The sequence below is a fragment of the Ipomoea nil genome, unplaced genomic scaffold, assembly GCF_001879475.1.
Source record: "Ipomoea nil cultivar Tokyo-kokei standard unplaced genomic scaffold, Asagao_1.1 scaffold2848, whole genome shotgun sequence".
Lineage (NCBI taxonomy): Eukaryota > Viridiplantae > Streptophyta > Magnoliopsida > Solanales > Convolvulaceae > Ipomoea > Ipomoea nil.
This window is the reverse complement of record NW_017619276.1, coordinates 84,276-106,843: the sequence shown is the minus strand read 5'-3', so window position 1 is coordinate 106,843 and position 22,568 is coordinate 84,276. Positions and strand designations below refer to the sequence as shown.

General features: G+C 38.6%; 1 protein-coding gene and 1 long non-coding RNA gene across 2 annotated transcripts; both read right to left on the bottom strand.

The window, feature by feature from the left end:
* Positions 1–3,902: 3,902 nt before the first annotated feature.
* On the bottom strand, positions 3,903–10,323 carry LOC109160473. The gene is made up of 3 exons (XR_002050748.1): positions 10,178–10,323; positions 9,860–9,973; positions 3,903–3,977 (listed from the first exon to the last, which is right to left on the bottom strand). It is a non-coding gene; the product is annotated as an uncharacterized LOC109160473 (long non-coding RNA).
* A 9,994-nt stretch (positions 10,324–20,317) lies between these two features.
* On the bottom strand, positions 20,318–20,791 carry LOC109160477 (protein FAR1-RELATED SEQUENCE 5-like). Its single transcript, XM_019308761.1, has one exon. The coding sequence runs from the start codon at positions 20,789–20,791 to the stop codon at positions 20,318–20,320; it is 474 nt and encodes a 157-aa protein (XP_019164306.1).
* Between the last annotated feature and the right edge of the window lie 1,777 nt (positions 20,792–22,568).

Sequence of the window (22,568 nt, the reverse complement as noted above, 5' to 3'; positions counted from 1 at the left end):
TTTCGCTCAACCACGGAGCCAACTGTTGCTTAATGGTAAGCTTCCTACAGTTAAAAATGCTTACTCATTATTGCTTCAAGAAGAATCACAACGTGTACAGAGCGAAAGTTACGGACATCCAGTGGATCATTCGGCTCTTCAAGCAGCCCGGATTGATATTGATGCACCAGCCCCGTTGCAATCTCATATATCCTCCATGCCTCAATTTACTACCGCTGCCAACCAATCTTCTACAACAAACAGGGTGCATGCATCATCCTCCCCATCTCGTCCGGGTAACAATCGAGCACGACCACGGTGTGCTCATTGTGGGACACTTGGTCATACGCAACAAGTTTGCTACAAACTTCACGGGTATCCTCCCGGGCACAAATTCTACAAAAAAAGAAATACTAATAGTCAACCTATGACGGCCCAGTCAACCTCGCCTATTCCTTCCGAATCACTTCAACAATTAATCCGATTGCTACAAGAGGTAAAGGAGCCTAAAGCAAACCTCGTTGGTAAGTCTCTAGCCTTAACTTCTATTTTCAATATTTCAAATGAATGGGTTATTGACACAGGTGCTACTGATCATGTTTGTTTCAATCTCTCTATTTTTACTGAGTTGCCTAAATATAATAATATTGTGAAAAATATATCTGTTCCTACTGGTAATGCAATTCCTGTATGTGGTATTGGACATGCTCGTATATCCCCGAATATTAATTTGACTGATGTTTTATATGTCCCTACATTTAAATTTAACTTGCTATCTGTGCAAAAATTGGCAAAAGATTCAAATTGCACTGTCATTTTCTTTCCTAATTATTGCGTGTTTCAGGACCTTTCAACGAAGATGGAGATTGGTCGGGGCCATGAACGCAATGGCTTATATTTCTTTAGTGATGCACCGCAATCACTGCATTAACCACCATCACTCCTAATACATGGCATTCTCGTTTTGGTCACCCATCTCATTCAGTTGTTAAACATTTAATTTCTACACTAGGTTGTTCTGATTTTAAAGATCCTTGTGATATTTGTCATATGTCCAAACAAACACGCTTATCTTTTCCTATCAGTCATACTTCAACTACTGCTTGTTTTGATTTAATTCATGTTGACATTTGGGGTAAGTATTCTATTCCTACCCGGACTGGACATCATTATTTTTTAACTATCGTTGATGATTATTCTAGAGCTACTTGGATTTTTATGATGAAATACAAATCTGATGTTTTTTTGTTGCTTATTCGTTTCTTAGCATATGTTAAGAATCATTTTAATACATGCGTTAAAACTTTCCATTCTGATAATGGTTCTGAGTTCACAAAAATTGATTTTCAAAATATCTTACTTCAATATGGAATTTTGCAACAATTCAGTTGTCCTAGCGCAGCCCAACAAAATGGGGTTGTTGAATGCAAGCACCGCCATCTTCTCAATGTGGCACGTGCTCTGCGCTTTCAAGCAGGACTGCCCTTTAAATTTTGGGGCGATTGTGTTTTAACTGCTACTTATCTTATCAATCGTACCCCTACCCCAGTTTTGCAAAATAAAACTCCTTTTGAAGTCCTTTTTGGACATTCCCCTGATTTTACTACCTTACGTGCTTTTGGTTGCCTATGTTATGCATCTACCATACAAAATCACCCTAATAAGTTTGATCCTAGAGCAAAACGTTGCATTTTCATTGGTTATCCTCAAGGTCAAAAGGCCTATAGGCTATATGACCTTAACTCTAATAAAGTTTTTGTGAGTCGAGATGTTGTTTTTTATGAGAATATTTTTCCTTTTAAATATGAACCTACTTTAGCTACGCAAGCAACTCTCAACCCTATATTGCCACTACCTATACCACCCATTGAAGCACAAACCACAAATATGCCTGTTGTTCTAGAAACACCTTTTCCTGAAAGCAATCATTCCATAACTAACTCACCCATACATGCACAACCGTGCTCCAATTCTCCACCACCACCACCACCAAACTCCCTTCGACGATCTCAAAGGCAACATAAACCTCCCAGTTACCTTTCTAGCTACATATGCAATGTGTCTACAACGCCACAATATCCCATTTCTCATTTTCTTGACTCTAAAGCATACAATCCCAATCACATTTGCTTTATCAACAATATCACCAAAGAAACTGAGCCATCCTCTTTCTCTGCTGCACAAACTGACCCTAAGTGGAAAAAAGCTATGCAAGAAGAAATACATGCTCTAGAAGCTAACAATACTTGGTCATTAACAACTCTACCGCCTGGTAAGTCCGCTATTGGATGTCGATGGGTTTACCGTATCAAATACAAACCTGATGGTTCTGTTGAGCGATACAAAGCCCGATTGGTAGCAAAAGGATACTCTCAACTAGAAGGATTTGATTTCACCGATGTCTTTGCTCCTGTCACAAAGCTTGTCACAGTCCGTACAGTTCTTAGCATCGCAGCCGTACGAGGATGGGCTACTCATCAACTTGACGTCTCTAATGCTTTCCTTCACGGAACACTTCATGAAGAAGTCTATATGCAAGTCCCTCCAGGTTTTAGGCGAAAGGGGGAGAATCGGGTTTGTCGTCTCCACAAATCTCTTTATGGGCTCAAACAAGCATCACGGTCATGGTTCACGACTTTTTCCACATCCCTCACCAACGCTGGTTTTGTACAATCTAAAGTAGATTATTCCATGTTCACTTACAAACGTGAAAAATTTCTATCTATTTTGCTTGTTTATGTTGATGATATTGTTATCACAGGTAATGATCCAACCATCATTACTATCCTCAAGCAGTACCTAGCGCATCAATTTCAACTAAAGGACTTGGGATCATTGAAGTATTTCCTTGGGATAGAAGTTGCACGTTCCTCTGCTGGAATTTTTTTAAATCAAAGGAAATATGCCCTTGAAATTCTCTCAGATACAGGAATGTTGGCTTGTAAACCCGCCTCAACTCCTATAGAGGTTAGCCACCAACTCACTCCTAACACAGGCGAACTTCTTGCAGACCCTTCCACATATAGACGACTCGTTGGTCGCTTGCTCTACCTCACAGTCACTCGGCCAGACATCACTTATGCAGTTAATCTCCTTTCGCAATTCATGTCTGCACCACGTGACATGCATTGGCAAGCCGCGCTTAGGGTCGTGCGTTATCTCAAAAATTCACCAGATCTTGGCATTCTTTTATCTACACATAGGTCTTTAATGTTACATGCCTATTGTGATGCTGATTGGGCTTCATGTCCAACCACACGACGCTTAACTACGGGATACTGCACTTTTCTAGGAACAAGTCCCCTATCTTGGCGAACAAAGAAGCAAACAACAGTATCACGATCCTCTGCTGAAGCTGAATATCGTGCCATGGCCTATGCAGCTAGTGAAATCACTTGGCTTCAATTACTCCTATCAGAATTAGATATACCAGTTCATCCTGCACAATTGCATTGTGACAATCAAGCGTCTCTCCACATTGCCAATAACCCAGCCCTTTCATGAAAGGACTAAACATGTGGAAATCGACTGTCATTTCGTACGAGAGAAAATTAATGACGGCACACTACGCACTACTTTCGTTCCATCTAATCAACAACTAGCCGACATATTTACGAAGAGCCTCCTTCCTCAACCGTTCGACGTCATCACTTCCAAGCTCATGTACCACCCTTGAGCTTGAGGGGGAGTGTAGAAGAATATTTGCTATATTAATTATGTATATATTTAGTTATATTATTTCCATATTATTAATGTAGCTTTTTAGGTAAATAGCCTAATTACATGCATTTCTACCTTTTCTATTATTTTTTACCGTTAGAATGTAGTTGTATATATGCCATGTAATCCTTACTACACTGCAAGTTAATATACACCATTAATATATTTTTTTCTCCTTCTTCATGTATTCTTGCGTACATAACAGATAGTAAGTTTGAAAGAGCTTTCTCTGAATCGCTTATCAAGTCGATTCCGTCCTTCAATATCTGGACAGCCTCCTGTTTATAAAAAAGTTCAGAGTAATTAAGATGCCTTCATTTTTACAATAATATCAGACCAAACAACTTTGGAAAAGCTTTTCCCTGAAAAACATTTTCATTTTTCCTAATTTTCTTTTTAAAAGCAAAGTGATCTGGCCAGTTGTCTTTATGCCTTTATCCATAATCCAATTTCAATTTCCATTTTCCAAGATAGCCAACAGGCAACAGCTATCTTAGAGGCCAAAGCTGACGCCTGAGTATTTGCACTCAGCTTTGAGTCTTGTCCACAAGACTCAAAGCTAGTCTTTGTCACTCATGTTCCGAAAATTTTAAAAATTTTGAAAATGATCGTTGAAAAATGGTCATTTTTTAAAACCATTTGAAGTTTCACCATTCAGGCATTCACTCTTCAGACTTCACCTTCTATAAATGCTTGAGTTCAGAAAATATTTAATTCACCCAAAATTATAGTATCTTTCTCACACTCTCTCAAACTCTCAATACTCTAAATTCTTATTCTCTTACTTTCTCATTCTACGAAATTTGAATACTTGCAACTTGCCTACATTTCCAACAATTTTCAATACTTACTTTCACTGAACTCTTATTATTTATTTCTACATTTTTTATATCTCTAAATTTCTACTTCTACCATGAATAGTTCAAGCAGAGCATCTTTTTCTCAAGAGGGCAAGGTAGTGGGAGTCGTGAAAATTGTGGCAAATCTACTTCTTCTTTTGAACCTCCACGACATTCCGTTCATGGATTTTCAAGAGAATCTCCTTATCTTGAACCTCCACGGCATTCATTTCAGGGACTTCAAAGCGAATATCAATACCACCAATTTTTACAACAATAATCATACTAGAAAGACTTAAACTCAAACCCTCAACTAGCTATAAATGACCCTCAACGTGCCTCTTTTGGCTTTCATCCCTTTCTTTCTTCTTTTGAATCTAACAACCCTACTACTGAAGAATTTTTGCAGGGCCAGGGCAATGAAGGCGAAGAAGATCAACCTTCCATATCTTCCAAACTAAAATATGATATTTTTAGGGTACACATGACGAAAGTTGAAAAACCTGATGGAACAACTGTAGTAAAATGTAAGTATTGCAATAAGGAGTGCAATTGGTCGAAATTCGGTGGCTACGGGACATATAGAAAACATATAAACTCAAAGCATCCGGACAAAGAGGTAAATACCCAAACACAACAACAATTTGGCAGGTACACAAGTAAATCTAATGCTTTATTTCGTTACATAGATGAGAACTATAGATCCACGATTGCTGAAATGGTTGCAATAGATGGTCTACCTTTTAGTTTTGGTCAAAACGTGGGTTTTAAAGAATTTTGTCGGGGTGCATTAAATCCTCAAATGTGTGATTTATCGCGTACAACTATTGCTCGTAATATTTATAAATTATATAAAACTGAAAAAAAAATTGATTTCTCTATTGGAAACACATTCTGGGCGGGTGACTATTTGTGCTGATATTTGGAGTGATCATTGGAGAGAACATTCATATTTAGGTATTACATGTCATTGGGTAGATCATGAATAGGTGCTACAAAAACGAATTCTTGCTTTACGTTGTTTTGATGAATCACACACTGCACACAATATTTATAGTAAGTTGCAAGGTATTTTTGATGAATACAAAATTACTAACAAAATTTTTGCAGTTGGTTTTGATAATGCTTCTAATAATACTGCTGCAATCTCTGAACTTAGGGAGTTATGTGGTCCATATTTTGGTGGTAAATTTTTCCATCAAAGATGTGTTTGTCAAGTTTTAAATTTATGTGTTCAAGCCGGTTTACAATCACTTCAAAGTAGTATTAAACCCATTAGAGATGCTATTCTTTATTTGTGGAGACATCCAAATGCACAAAAAGAATTTAATAGATTTTGTATATCAAAAAAAGCACCTAAAAAAAATATTTCCTCGAGATGTACCAAATCGTTGGAATTCTACGTTTCTTTTGCTCAGTAGTACTATTCCTTACAAAGAGTTGTTATGTTCTTTTTTCTTTTTTTTTTTTTTGCAAATAATAGTGCTATTAATTTATTTCCACAACATTGGGATGCATGCACTAAAGTTTGTGAATTATTAAAAGAATTTAATGATGTTACCAATGCTTTGTCTGGCGTGTATTATCCGACTACACATTTATTTTTAGTTTATGCTGTAAATATTGTTGGCAAGCTCTTTGAATATCGTGATGATCCTATATTGCATGGTGCTATTTTATGCATGAAATCAAAATTTTTAGAATATTATAGAAATATTCCTATAATTTATTTAATTGCAATGTGATTTGATCCTTGTTGTAAATTAGTAGGTTTAAATACATTTTTACAAAATTATTATGAATGTTTAGAATTAAATGATCCTACAATCCCACAATATGTTAATGTTAACAGTGTCCATAGTGAAATAACAAATTTGTTATATAGTATGTGTTAAGAATATTTGCATGCTTATGGTCCTTCGTTGAATATTCGTACATCTTCCGGAAGTAGTTCACAAGGCTCGCAATCAACTCAACGAAGTAGAGGCTTTAACCTGCTATCTAGAGTGGGTAAAAATCGTCGGACCAGTGGGACGACAAGTTCATCATCATCTCCAGCATTATCCGGGACAGAAGTATATTTAAATACTGATTTTGTATTTTTGGTTAATGATAATGATGATCTTAATGTTTTGCAGTGGTGGAAAGACCACGGCCACAGTAGTAAAATGTTGGAGATGATGATGAACTTGTCGTCCCACTGGTCCGACGATTTTTACTCACTCTAGATAGCAGGTTAAAGCCTCTACTTCGTTGAGTTGATTGCGAGCCTTGTGAACTACTTCGGGAAGATGTACCAATATTCAACGAAGGACCATTAGCATGCAAATATTCTTAACACATACTATAAAACAAATTTGTTATTTCAATATGGACACTGTTAACATTTTCATATTGTGGGCTTGTAGGATCATTTAATTTTAAACATTCATAATAATTTTGTAAAAATGTATTTAAACCTACTAATTTACAACGAGGATCAAAACACATTGCAATTAAATAAATTATAGGAATATTTCTATAATATTCTAAAAATTTTGATTTCATGCATAAAATAGCACCATGCAATATAGGATCATCACGATATTCAAAGAGCTTGCCAACAATATTTACAGCATAAACTAAAAATAAATGTGTAGTCGGATAATACACGCCAGACAAAGCATTGGTAGCATCATTAAATTCTTTTAATAATTCACAAGCTTTAGTGCATGCATCCAAATGTTGTGGAAATAAATTAATAGCACTATTATTTGCAAAAAAAAAAAAAAAAAAAAAAAAAGAACTTAGCAACTCTTTCTAAAGAATAGTACTACTGAGCAAAAGAAACGTAGAATTCCAACGATTTGGTATATCTTGAGGAAATATTTTTTTAGTTACTTTTTTTTTTTTTATATTCAAAATCTATTAAATTCGTTTTGTGCATTTGGATGTCTCCACAAATAAAGAATAGCATCTCTAATGGGTTTAATACTACTTTGAAGTGATTGTAACCCAGCTTGAACACATAAATTTAAAACATGACAAACACATCTTTGATGGAAAAATTTACCTCCAAAATATGGACCACATAACTCCCTAAGTTCAGGGATTGCAGCAGTATTATTAGAAGCATTATCAAAACCAACTGCAAAAATTTTGTTAGTAATTTTGTATTCATCAAAAATACCCTGCAACTTACTATAAATATTGTGTGCAGTGTGTGATTCATCAAAACAACGAAAAGCAAGAATTCGTTTTTGTAGCACCCATTCATGATCTACCTAATGACGTGTAGCACCTAAATATGAATGTTCTCTCCAATGATCACTCCAAATATCAGCACTAATAGTCACCAGCCCAGAATGTGTTTCCAAAAAAGAAATTAATTTTTTTTCCAGTTTTATATAATTTATAAATATTACGAGCAACAGTTGTACGCGATAAATCACACATTTGGAGAATTAATGCACCCCGACAAAATTCTTTAAAACCCACTTTTTGACCAAAACTAAAAGGTAGACCATTTATTGCAACTATTTCAGCAAACATGGATCTACAGTTCTCATATGTGTAACGAAATAAAGCATTAGATTTAGTTGTGTACCTGCCAATTTGTTGTTGTGTTTGGGTATTTACCTCTTTGTCAGGATGCTTTGAGTTTATATGCTTTCGGTATGTCCCGTAGCCACCGGATTTCGACCAATTGTACTCCTTATGCAATAATTACATTTTACTACCGTTGTTCCATAAGGTTTTTCAACTTTCGTCATGTGTACCCTGAAAATATCAGATTTTAGTTTGGAAGGAATGGAAGGTTGAACTTCTTCGCCTTCATTATCCTGGCCCAGCGAAAATTCTTCAGTAGTAGGATTGTTAGATTCAAAAGAAGAAAGAAAGGGATTAGAGTCAAAAGAGGCACGTTGAGGGTCATTTATAACTAGTTGAGGGTTTGGGTTTAAGTCTTGGTAGTATGATTGGTTTAAGAAAGGGATTAGAGTCAAAAGAGGCACGTTGAGGGTCATTTAAGTCTTTGTAAGATAAGGTGGTATTGATATTCGCTTTGAAATCCCTGAAATGAATGCTGTGGAGGTTCAAGATAAGGTGATTCTCTTGAAAATCCATGAACGGAATGTCATGGAGGTTCAAAAGAAGAAGTAGATTTGCCACGATTTTCACGACTCCCGCTACCTTGACCCTCTTGAGAAAAAGATGCTCTACTTGAACTATCAATGGTAGAAGTAGAAATTTAGAGATATAAAAAATGTAGAAATAAATAATAAGAGTTCAGTGAAAGTAAGTATTGAAAATTGTAGGAAATGTAGGCAAGTTGCAAGTATTCAAATTTCGTAGAATGAGAAAGTAAGAGAATAAGAATTCAGAGTATTGAGAGTTTGAGAGAATGAGAGAGATACTAAAATTTTGGGTGAATTAAATATTTGTTGAATTCACGCATTTATAAAAGGTGAAGTCTGAAGAGTGAATGCCTGAATGGTGAAACATTAAATTTTTTTAAAAACTAGCTGTTTTTCAACTATCATTTTCAAAATTTAAAAATTTCAGAACATGAGTGACAAAGACTCAACTTTGAGTCTTGTCGACCAGACTCAAAGCTGAGTGCAAACACTCAGTCCTCAGCTTTGGCCTCTAAGATAGCCGTTGGCTATCTTGGAAAATGGAAACTGAAATTGGATTATGGATAAAGGCAAAACTTTTGCATTTATCCATAAAGCCAACTGGCCTGGCCAGTTGGTTCTATGCGCATTAGCGCATGCGCGGGAGTCACGGGGTTGTCCAGTGACTCCCGTACTCCACTCTGCGTTAGTCTACTGGCTGCAGGCGCCTGCAGCCAGCAGCTTTTTTATATTTTATTTTTTATTTTTTTAATATTTTTTTTCTGTTTGGAAACAGGAACAGACGGTTCCGATTTGAATATTTTAAAAATCTTAATTGGAACCAGAACCGAAACCATACGGACGGTTCCAATTAGCATAATAACGGTTTCGGTTACTGTGGTCACCCCTACTGGCCAGTTGGCTTTATGCGCATCAGCGCATGACTCCCGTACTCCAGTCTGCCCCATTGCCGTGTGGCAGTGAGCTAGTCTGCTGGCTGCAGGCATGCAGCTTTTTTATGTCATTTTTAAATTTTTTTTTTTTCTGTTTGGAATCGGAACCATCTGGTTCTAATATTTTGAAAATCTTAACCGAAACCTTATAGGTTCCAATTTGAAATCGGAACCGGAACCGTAGGGACGATTCCAATTCAATTCCAATTAGCACAGTAATGGTTTTGGTTTGAACCGTGGTCACCCCTAATTGACATTTACGGACAAACCCTACTTGTATGAAATCCCCCCTGATTATGTAAGAATGCCAGCATCCTTCCGGCAGCTACCAATGATTTGTATTAACTCTTCTGATGGTAGAGATCTCAAATGTTGGCCATTCATCCACCTACGTATACATTTACATTGGAAAAGTGTCAAAAAACCAAAACATTTTACAAAGCCTAGCTAACAAATAAATCTCAGATTACAGAAACTAACAAGTTGAGAAGAAATAACACATCTAAACAGTATCATAAAAACAGGTGTTCCTGCAATCCTCTAAAAATGCAGATTAAGTAATCAGAAGCAAATAGCTGAAGAAAAGCATTACCTTAACTTTGTGGAATCAAAAACGGCACCAGCTTTATTTACACGTTCAATTGTGAACTTTTCAACTGCAAATCACATGAGAGTTTCAGGCCATTTACACTTGTGCAGAACAATAACAGGTAAGGTATACCCCTCTTCAGACCAAGATTCAAGATGTATGTAAAGACGCAGAAAATTTGAGCCCAATAAATAGATTGATAAAATTATTATTGGGCTTAATTTTGAGGTTAATTGTTGGGCCAATTTAATTAATTGGATAATAGAAATTAAATTCATCTGATTAGTCCAATTGAATTTGATCTTGGACTATTGAATTAATTAATTAAATTGGTCGAAACTCATTTCATATTCGAATCATAATTATAGTTATAATTTAAATAAATATAATTTTGTTATATTTGAATTAAATAATTATACTTTAATTTGAATTTGAATTAGATTATACAATAATGAACCTAGACTTGGTTTTGGGCAAGGTTGATTTTCCTAAATAAATAATTAACTAATTAATTAAAAAGGGGAGTTTGTTGAGGAATTTTTGTTAGACCTACAGCTATAAATAGGGCTTTCATTTGACATTCCAAAACACAACTTGAAGACTTAAGGAGTTGAGAGCATTTGAAGAGCTTGAAGGCATTGAAGAACGCTTGAAGACTTGAAGACATTTTTTGAAGATTTTGCAGGCAATTTGAATCCATTGCAGGTACTTTGAAGCTTTGCAGAGTTGATTGTCTCGAAGATCTTGAAGTCTTTTGAAGGCATTTAAGGATCTTAAGGCAACTTGAATCCATTGCATGTGCTTTGAAACTTTGCAGGGTTGATTGTTTCTAAGTTTGACGTTTGCTGTTGAAGATCACACCAATTGAATCCCGGAGGCAAGCACCACTGCTGGAATCCCAGAGGCAATTCAGTAGATAACGTTAGTGAAGAATCAGAGGACCACACAGAGATTTTTTACCCGCACTTTGAATTATACATACACAGTAAACAGATTTTGTGAAATATATACAAAGTTTATTTTTTGTGTTTACAGATTTTGGCACGCCCAGTGGGACCACTCTGCCTCTCATCTCTTCACTGTTGACTCGCGGGCTCTATAAGGAAGGAATCCAAATGGCATCAAGAAATCCCTCCTCCAAGATGACCTATGCTCAGGCTACCCGCTCCAAGGCATCATCACTGGCCGGTTTCGATGATAGCCAAGACGTGGAAGGAGCAATGACTCGAAGCCGAATGAGGAAACTAGGAGTGCAGTTGTACGAGGCCCAGGACATCGCTCGCCACATCGTTCGAAGGATTGACAGAAACTCCACCATGCCATGAAGAGCCACACATGACAAGGGTTCATCCTCTACAAAGGAAGCTGTTGGCGACAATAATCCTACAAGCGAAGGAACTCCCAGCAACAGGAGTCCTACGAGCCATACTCCCTCGAATAGAACTGCAAGCTGTGGAAGCTCATTATAGTCATCACCTCTGTAGAGATCATCATCTGAATGGACTCACATCTACACAATCGTGCCCGATATGACAACGAACGCGACTTCGGTGGAGGAACAACTAACAAACATCACCAAAGCTCTTGAGGGGATAACTGTACTCATGCATAACCAAGAAAGGAGGATCAATGAGCTATGCGAAAAGGTTGAAAGCGAAAGAAACGGCGAAACAAATCGAGCTTCCGGGAAGCAGCCTCAAACCCAAGGGAGATGAGATTGATGTCGAGTCACCGCGTCATCAAAGTAGGCCAGGAATGGAAGAGGCAATCTCTCGTCTACCACTCGCTGAGAAGAGTATTCCAATTTCTGAGGGTATGATACTTGTCGAGCAGTTGAATGACTACGTCATGGGAGGGATTATAGGGAAGCTCGAGGGAGGACAATCTTCATACACTTACACTAAGCCATATACTCAGAGAATTGAAGAAATGAAGATGTCGTTGGGCTACCAACCTCCCAAGTTCCAATAGTTTGATGGAAAAGGCAACCCAAGGCAGCACATCGCCCACTTCGTTGAAACCTGCAACGATGCGGGAACTTACGGAGATCTCCTTGTCAAGCAGTTCGTCCGATCTCTGAAGGGCATTGCCTTTTATTAGTACACCGACCTAGAGCATGGTTGCATTGATAGCTGGAATGATATGGAACGCGAGTTCTTGACCCACTTCTACAGCACAAGAAGACTGTCAGCTTCTTGGAACTCACCACCACCCGCCAATGGAAGGGTGAGCATGCAGGCGCTTACATCCAGGGATGGAGGGAGTTGTGCCTCAACTGTAAAGAGAGGATATCACAAAGCTCTGCAATTGAAATGTGCATCCAAGGCATGCACTTCGAGTTCTCTTACATCTTGTAAGGAATCAAGCCTAAAAAATTTGAAGAACTATCCAGTCGTGCTCATGACATGGAATTGAGTATTGAAGCTAATGGAGGGTTCAGCATGTCAAGTATACCTAGCTCATCCAAGGCACCTGCAAAACAAGAAGTCAAGAAAGGGGGCAAGCCCTTCCCTAATCAAGAAAAGAAGGAAGCCATGAACGTGAAAACAGGACCAATGCGGGTTTTCACCAAAGTGACTGAAAATCCAAGGCTAAGGTCATTTTCTCGCCCATCAAGGGGAATTAGAATCATTGAAGAGATGCAGCAAAAACAGTATTCGTTCTTAGATTCTGATGTGTCTCCCATGTTTGATGAGTTGTTAAAACTCAAGTTGATTGAATTACCATAAATGAAGCGTCTCGAAGAAGCTTCTAGGGTGGACGACCCCAACTATTGCAAGTATCATCGTCTCCTCGGACACCCGATTGAAAAATGTTTTGTTTTCAAGGATAAGGTGATGGGGCTTGCTCGCGATGGAAAGATTGAGCTTACTGATGCAACTGCAAGAACTAACAAATTTCATGTGGAAGGTTTGCTCCAATTACTTTCAGAAAGTGACGAAGATGATGGGGGCACGCAATACAAATGTCCATTCCCATTTATTGTGAAACATGTCGTTGGGAAGCATCCAAAGTCACACCAGGTTGATCCTATTTTCAAAAAGGATTGGGTATTGGTTACCCATAGAAAGTAGAAGAACGATGTTAGAGATGCTAGATCGTTGAAGAAAATGACAAAGCGATGGGTTGAGAAAAGGCCAACAAGGGATCCTGTCTATGATACAAAGAAGAAAGGACGTCCCAACAAGTCATGAACACCAGTCACTCTGGCTCAGTATATGCCAAAGGAATTTTGTCCGCATGGGACAAATATTCCTGGAACTCGATTGAATATTAAAGAGAGACATGTTGAAGAGGGGGAATGTTCATTCCCCATGATTGAAGGAAGTGACAAGGTTTAAGTCCACAAAGCCGCGTCTTATACTGCCAAGATAAATTTTAAAGATGAAGATCTATTGCTTGGCGGTACACCACAGAATCGCCCATTGTTCGTCTAAGGTTATGCCCCCGAGCAAAAAATCAACAGGATTTTGATTGATCAAGGATCGGCTGTGAACATTCTGTCACTCCGGGATATGAAGGAACTTGGCATCTCCATTGATGAGCTCTCTCAAATTCGCTTAATGATTCAAGGATTTAATCAAGGTGGTCAAGGGGCACTAGGTACCATCAGGCTTGATCTCAGGGTCGGAGCGTTGAATTTTAGCACCCTGTGTTATGTGATAGATGCAAAGACGTCTTAAAATTTGTTGTTTGGCCGGCCTTGGATACATGAAAACGGAGTAGTCCCCTCATCCTGGTACCAATGCCTCATGTTTGAGAAAAGGCGGTGTGATAGAAAAGGTAGTCGCTGATGAGACTCCATTCACCGAAGCGGAGTTGTACTTTGCAGATGCGAAGTTTTACTTGAAGAAACAAGCTGTTGTAGAATAGGCTGGTCATGGCAGTGCCGACAACGCTCCTGATCCAAAGTGGAAAGGCAAATAAGTCGTAGACTAATCACATTGTGATAAGGAACTTGTTTTCCCACTTGCAAAAATTGAAACATTAAAAGCAGCACCAATTAAACCGCTTGAAGATGAAGCTCAAGTTGGGACAAGTCAAACGTTGCCCGCTAAGGGCACTGGCTGCTTCGACCCCAATGCTTATAAACTTCTATTCAAAGCAGGATATAATCCTAAAGAGCCACAGAAGCTGGGGAAACTCATCCCAGAAGCTGGCGGTAAAGGCAAGTCAAACCAGCAATAACCACATGTGCGCAAAGGATTGGGTTATGTTCCCCTAAGCCAGTGCGAATATTCATAAACAGAGCCACAAGTAACTGCATCACTTCTACGGAGGAGGAGGAAAATGACAAGAAGCAATACGTTTTTGATAGAATCGGAGATGTAGAATCATGACAATCAGTCTTCCGTAGACTTGGGTCAAATCCCAAACCTGCTAAGAGAAAATCAGTACATGATAGAATTGGGCCTACTTAAACTTCGAAGGAGCAGACCAACCCTCCTACTGAAATGGAACCCTAAAAAAGGCTCAGGAGTGCAGTTCCGTCTTGTACGAAATGAGAAGTTAATATCGATGTCTCGTGTGGTGAAGTTCTGAAGGTCCAACCAAGAACCATTGTACACACCCGAGTGCAAGGAAGAAATCAAGAAGACATTGATTCAAGTTATGTGGCAACACCAAATCAAGATGAGGCGGCATCATCATTTCACATAACATTGTCTTATGAGATCCCGGCTGAGGGTGAAGATGCAGAGGATGCACCCCAAGAGTTAGAAGAAGGAGTACATGCCGCAGTAGATGAACTAAAAGAGGTTGATCTAGGAACTCCTGAAAATCCCCGGCCTATCTTCATTAGTGCACTCCTTTCGAATGAAGATGAAGAAACATATGTCACACTTCTGAAAGAATATATTGATATATTCGCGTGGACATACAAGGAGATGCCCAGGGTTAGACCCAAAGGTAGCTATGCACCGCCTGGCAGTGCAAAAGGGGTGTCGCCCGGTTAAGCAAGCTCAACGGCGCTTTCGTCCCGAGCTCATTCCCTCAATCAAATTAGAAGTCAACAAGCTCATAGAAGCTGGTTTCATTCGCGAAGTTAATTATCCAACTTGGATATCTAGCATTGTGCCCGTGCGCAAGAAGAATGGCTAGATCCGTGTGTGCGTAGACTTTCGAGATCTTAATGTTGCATGCCCGAAAGATGACTTCCCGCTCCCCATCACAGAATTAATGATAGATGCAGTAACTAGACATGAGATTATGTCACTCATGGATGGCTCATCCGGTTACAATCAAATCCTCATGGCGCCAGAAGATAAGGAGTTGACCGCGTTTCGTACGCCAAAATCCATTTACTGCTACAAAGTGATGCCCTTTGGTTTGAAAAATGCAGGTGCTACATACCAAAGGGATATGCAGACTATATTTGGCGACATACTTCATAAAATGTTAGAATGCTACGTAGATGACTTGGTTGTGAAGTCGAAACTCCGCAAAGATCACATGATGCATCTAAGGCATGTCCTTGACCGCTTGCAAAAATTTCAACTCAAAATGAACCCCCTGAAATATGCTTTTGGGGTTGCTGCTGGAAAATTCCTCGGGTTTACTGTTCAACACAGGGGCATTGAGACCGAACGAGCGAAGATCGACGCTATAATGAAGATGCATAAGCCAAGGAACCTTCATGAGCTTAAAAGCTTGCAAGGGAAGTTGGCTTATATCCGAAGGTTCATATCAAACCTAGCAGGAAGATGTCAACCCGTTAGCCAGTTAATGAAGAAGGGTGTCCCGTTTGTATGGGATGAGGCCTGCAAGAATGCATTTCAAAGCATCAAGTCCTATTTAATGAAGCTGCCTGTGCTCACTGCTCCGATTCCAGGACGCTCGTTGATTCTTTACATCTCTGCCCAAGAAAGCTCCGTGGGTGCTTTACTTGCACAAGAAAATGATAATGGGAAAGAAAATGCCCTTTATTATTTAAGTAGAATGATGACGTGAACTGAGCTCAAATATCTGCCGATCAAGAAGCTGTGTTTGGCACTTGTATTTGCAATTAGGAAGCTCAAGCACTATTTTGAAGCGCATACAATTCGGCTGGTCTACAGGCAAACCCTGTAACACCCCCAATTTTTCCATATTTTTAAACAATCTAATCATCCATTAACATTAAGCGGAAGCAAGTCTATACGGGGGCATTATGCCACATCTTAACTACTAAAAGATGCACAGGTGGGAAAAACTAAACCATTCATCAAAGCATAAAGACTCAAGGCACACAGGCCGCTCAAAAGGCTCACAGGCCAACAACAAAACGTCTAGACAAAGGACAAAACTATCTAATGCTCCAAGTCTAGCGCTCTCAGGTCTCTACTCAAAACATGTAGAACAAGGAAAACATAACATGGGGATGACACCCGGTCTGCGAACATTGCTGGTAACCCATCAATACGCGTTAAATAGTATATATAGATAAGTATAAGTTAAAACCATTTTCGAAACGGAATACAATATATATCATTTCAAAAGCCATAGAGAGAAGTCAACTTCAAGGACTCATTCACACTCTCAAAAGGGAAATGAAGTCAACATCCTTACGACAACAACAAGACAAGGATCATGAAAGACAAAACAACTCGAGATGCATTATACTGATCACAAAGTAGAATACATCAAGACATGCTCAATAGCAAAGAACACACATTCACACAACGGCATCTACATGCCACAGTGACAACTACATGTCACAAGTATCACAGTTTCAAGTTCCAACCTTATGCCCTATTCCAACCTTATGGCTATCCCCGGCCTTATTTCAGTTCCAACCATTACCTCCGAGTGCCACCCTATACTTCTGAGTCCAACCTTGTACCGCTAGGGACCGTCGTTCCCCCTCCAACACAGCCTCCAACATACCGCCGAACTCTCAGTACACGAGGGTACCATTAATTTCAATCACATAGCCTCCAACACATGAGCCTACGCTCAGGTAACACACCACCAATTTCAATCATAGTCACACAAGCCATCACCATTACCAAGAAGACTAAGGTTCAACAATAACCTTAATCAAGCATCAATCAAAGGGTACAATGATTACATACGTTCACATCATAGGAATCAATCAATAGATCACAACAAAGATATGAAACCATACTCAACAATGAAGGATCACAATCCGACACCAAACGATGGTCAACACAAGTTGCCAATCTCAATAGGAAAGAACAAACGGCACACACTAGCATTTCAACATCAAACTAGCATGCATATCAAACGGGTAAACCAAAAGTAGTTCCATAGAACATTCAAGACTCACATTAGCACAACGAATCACAAAGTTGGACCCTTAGCACGATTCAAGACACCAAATCCTACATGGATTCCTAACATACCATGCTAGACATACGAAACATCAAGAAGACTCACAAATAGCCCAATAAAGCAACATCGGGAGGTCAAAACATCAATACCGAGTCAAAAGAATTACGGGGAACAAATCCCCGCACATTGCCAACAATGTTCCCCGTGGGTACACCAATCCACGAGCTTCGATCCCCGCAGGTGGGGCGGCGGGTGGGGCCCGCCGTTCCGCCCGCTGGTACACCTGTACTCCAAAAGTAATCCCTTTGGGGATTTTCAACAACAAGTCCAAATTCAAGTCCAAAACACCCAAAATCTCACACAAAACAACAATATGACTTGAACCCAAGAAATAACCAAGCAATGGCATACGAAAACCCTAAGAACAAGCTCTAAACATGCATCACCACAAGACAATGCATCAAATTTCACAATTTCAACACAAGAATCACAAGTAGAAGCCAAGAAATCATCATATAAGTAAGAAAATAGGTTTTGTAAAGCATGGGTTACCTTTGTAGCCTAAAACTTCTCTTTCTCACCCTTAGAAAGCCTCTCCTAAAGCTCTTCTCCCACACCAACTTCATAAACAAACCAAAAGACAACAAAGATTCTATTTTTAGAAAAAGACGTCTAAAAGGAGGTTAAAAACACCAAAAGATCAAGGATCTTACCCTCCCCTATGCTCAAGATAAGGAAAGTAGGAATCTTGGAAGACAACTTGCAAGATTTAGGATGCCTAAATTCTAGCTTAGAGAAGAAGCTACCACTTCTTAGAGAGAAGTTAGAGATTTTGTGTTTAGATTGTTGGTGAATGAAATGAAGAGATGTTGCTAGGTTAGCTTGAACCACAAACCTTAGGTAGAAAGACATCTTTGCCCTTACTAAAGTTGGAAGAATAAGGAAACAAGGGCACAACCCAATAAGCATAATGTACAACCCTTTGACCTTGAATGACTAGTCAATTCCTAGTCCTTCGACTATTGAATTTTCAGGATTTTTAGGAATAAATTAACAAGGAGACTAAGATTAATTCTCTAATTAATCCTTGATTAGAGTTTGGATTTACGGGGTGTCACAAACCCAGTGAAGTATGTCATGGCAAAGGTTGTTCGTTCTGATCGACTTGTGAGGTGGTACTTATTATTTCAACAGTTTGAGATCATTTATGTACCACAGAAGTCCATCAAGCGGCAAGCCCTAGCGGATTTCCTAGCTGACCATCCAATTCCTGCCGAATGGGAGCTGTCCAATGACCAACCTGATGAGGATGTGCTTGTGGTTGAAGTTTTACTGTAACGCCCCGTGTTACGGCCTTCAAATCCGAATTAATTATGGAATTAATTCCATTAACAAATAGTTAAAAAGAATTTAAGTTGGTTAGAATTCACTTGATTAATTAATGTGGTCCACAATGGACCATGGACCCTTATCTCTAATTAAGTCGTTAATCATGTAGGAATAAAGAAAGTAGACCTTTTACTATTCAGATTCCAATTAGGAATCTAAACCTCTTACCTAGTTAGATTCGTATTAGGGATCCTAACCTATATAAAGGGGGGATTAGAAGGCATTAGAACCCTATCACACATATCTCCCTCTCCCCACACGAAATCCCCTCCAAGCCAAGGATTTCCCCATCACCAAGCTTAGGGAGGATCGATTGAGGAAAGATCTTAGGAAGTTTTAAGAAGTTAATTAAAACTACCAGGTAACCCATGTCTTACAAAACCTATTTTGCTTGTTATATCTTGATTATTGGCTCCTTTGGTAATCGTATGTGTAATTCTGTGATTGAGTCTTGATAGAGCTTTGCTTAAGATTTATGTTGTGTTTATTTGATAATCTTGATGATCTTGATGTTGTGATTGATTATATGTGTAATATTGTATTTAATTATGTCTAGAGCTTGTCCCTAGGGTTTATATCGTGAAATCTCATGTTATGATATTCTTGGTGTTATTGGGTGGGTTTATACATGCTCGGGTGTTGAGTCTAGCCTAGGACTTGTCTTTAGGGCTTTGCATATAGATTTCTTGTTGTTCTTGAGGTTCCGGATGCTACTGGACAGTTATGTGAATGATGTCGAGTCTTGGAATGTTTAGGAATCATGTTAGAACGTAATTGGAATGATTCTTGGTTTAATCTTCGTTAATTGAACCCGTGATGTTGTTACGTGTTAGAATGTGTTTGGACATGGTTTTAGGTTCCACGAACGAACCCTGAACCGGGAAATCAACCTTCGTACCGGTGGGGGGTAGGTGGGGGACGAGTCCCCACCACCTACCCACTGCCCGGCTACCCGTATTCCAGCGGGCAACCGACGGGTAATGGCCTGCCTGCCGGCCACCCGCTGGAAAGTGGGCTGCCCCGGCGGGTGGCCGGCGAGTGGTTCACCACCCACCGCCCACCCGCTGGAAATTGGTGGCGTGGTGTGATGTTTTTCCCCGTTTGATGTTTCCCCGTGTCCCGTTGTGCCCCGTTTGATGTTTATGAGTCTCGTATGATGTTTTGAGCGCTCGGCGTCTACCGCAAGGCACTTCGCATCATGGCTGGGAAGTCCTTGGCGATCTTCCCCCTGCTAAGTAGTGAATCGTCTCTAAGTCTGGCTGCCTTATCTGACCCCGTTTGATGTTTCCCCGTGTCTCGTTGTGCCCCGTTTGATGTTTATGAGTCTCGTATGATGTTTTGAGCGCTCGGCGTCTACCGCAAGGCACTTCGCATCATGGCTGGGAAGTCCTTGGCGATCTTCCCCCTGCTAAGTAGTGAATCGTCTCTAAGTCTAGCTGCCTTATCTGACCTTCCATCCAGGCGGCAGATTTGGGGTATCTATCAACAATCAACTTCAAAATCAAAGAAAAAATCAGACTCAGTAGACTGCCTCTTCCCAAATATTTCCATTAATGAGTTCGAGTCAGTTCTATCCAAACGCTTCAATGTATCAGAAGCCAACGAATTATAAGCATCTCGATTGGTGAAACCAATTAATGGAGACCCCCCTGATTGATGTTTCAAAAACCTAATATCATCTGCCAATGCAACGCTACTCTTCTTCAAATCTTTTAAATATAAAAGCTGATTATCTCCCAATCTTCTATGTGAACGAAGTAGATGACTCTTGTCTAATGCACATAACTCATGATTATGCACTTTCACATGTTTTGTAACTGTCCACAACCCATCCTCACCCACGTCAAACTGAACAAATGCACCACACCCTGTCCTTATGTCAATTTTTGAATAAGTCTTAACACCAGTGTTTGCCTTAACCTTATAACCAGCTTTAGAACATGAAAACCTCTTCATTTGAACTATGTTAGTAGATTCCTTACAAAGTCGATTACCCTTCCTCACACTAAAACCGACTCTATATGCATAATTGTTATACAACTCATAAGCTTCATCGCCATTACTTACAACAACACCAACCAAATCTTGATCAACTGAAAAATGCAATATATAACCTCAAGTATAACAAATAATAACAATTCCATTAAAATATAATTCCTAAGTAGAGGGGGGGTGGGGAATGCCGAATAAATCCAGCCATGCTCTGCAAAAGAATAACATTTTTCATGGAAAAAAAATAAAATATAACAATGCTGAACAATGTGAATATATAATTCAACAATTATGAATTTGCTAATTGAAGGTAAAAAACTAGATATAAACCTGGAATCGAAGAAGAACCATCAATGTCTAACTCTACTTGATCTGAACTTGATGAATCAACAACAAAATCTTCACTCACTACAATATAAAAATGTTGTGAATATATACATCAAAAATTGTGAACATGTAATGTGCAATTTCTGGAGATTTATGTTACAAGCCAAAACAGAGTATCAGTAACCTTTGCGGATATATAGGTAAAAAATTCTGGATATATAGTTCAAAAATTCTGGATATATAGTTCAAAGATTATGGATATATTGTTCATTCATTCTCAATCTAAATAGCAATCACTTACATCGTAAACAATCAATATAAATAGCAAATTCCAAACACCAAAACCAATAAATCATACTCCTAAAATCAAATTAATCGCAAAAGATCTCAAAACCATTAAAAAAAACGCAAACGATCGAATGCAAATTAACAAAAATCAACTGCAAAAAAATTAGAATTGTATGCAATCCATCAACTACTTGATCTCTCTGATCTGTTGCCTCCTCCATCGACGAATCCATAAACGAAATCAGAACACCCTTGCGATGGCGATTGCGATTTCAGAGAGACTACATCCAAATGCCAAACTGCCAAAATCCGCGAATAGAAAGGTTGAATGCCAAAGGAAACCACAATTAACGTCGTTAACGGCCATCAAAAATAGATTTTTTTTTAAATCCGAACAATGTCGTTTTTAAGCAAAACGATGCCGTTTTGCAACCGTGTGCACCATGCATGGTGCACGTGGTTGCAAGGCATAATTTGCGGGAAAACTCTATGCAACAAGCTTGACGCCACTAAGAGAGTGTTAGTAAAAATGAAGTTTTGATATTTTGAAACAAGAATCATTCTCCGCCCATTTAATTAATTAGTTACTCCTTCCAGCTTTATTTTTTATGTTTATAGGTGGTGGGCTAAAATAATAATATGAAATAGTTAAGATAAAAAGAAAATTAATATATTGGTTAGAACATTAATAACAAAATTAATATATGGATCAGAAGTATTATACTGACCAAAGAAATAAAATTAAAATTAGAAATAAAAAATAAAGGCAAAAAATGTGCATGAGACCGTCTCACGTATCTTTGTTCTTGAGACGGGTCGGGCCAAAATGAAATGTAATGCTCATACTAGCAAATATAATACTAAATCAAGAATAAAATGTTTATTATTTATATAAGAAAATGTAATAATTTTGGGGAAAAAATGTAATACTTTTACATTTTGATGTAAAAGTATTACGTTTTTCATCAAAAGTATCTCCATTAATTTTAAAATCTTATATTTAAAAAATCTTGAATATATTTGTTTAAATGTAATAAATATAACTTTTATTTTAAAGTCTAATATATGTATGGTGTTTACATTTGATATCTAAACAAAATTTATATTGGGATATAAAATAAATAAA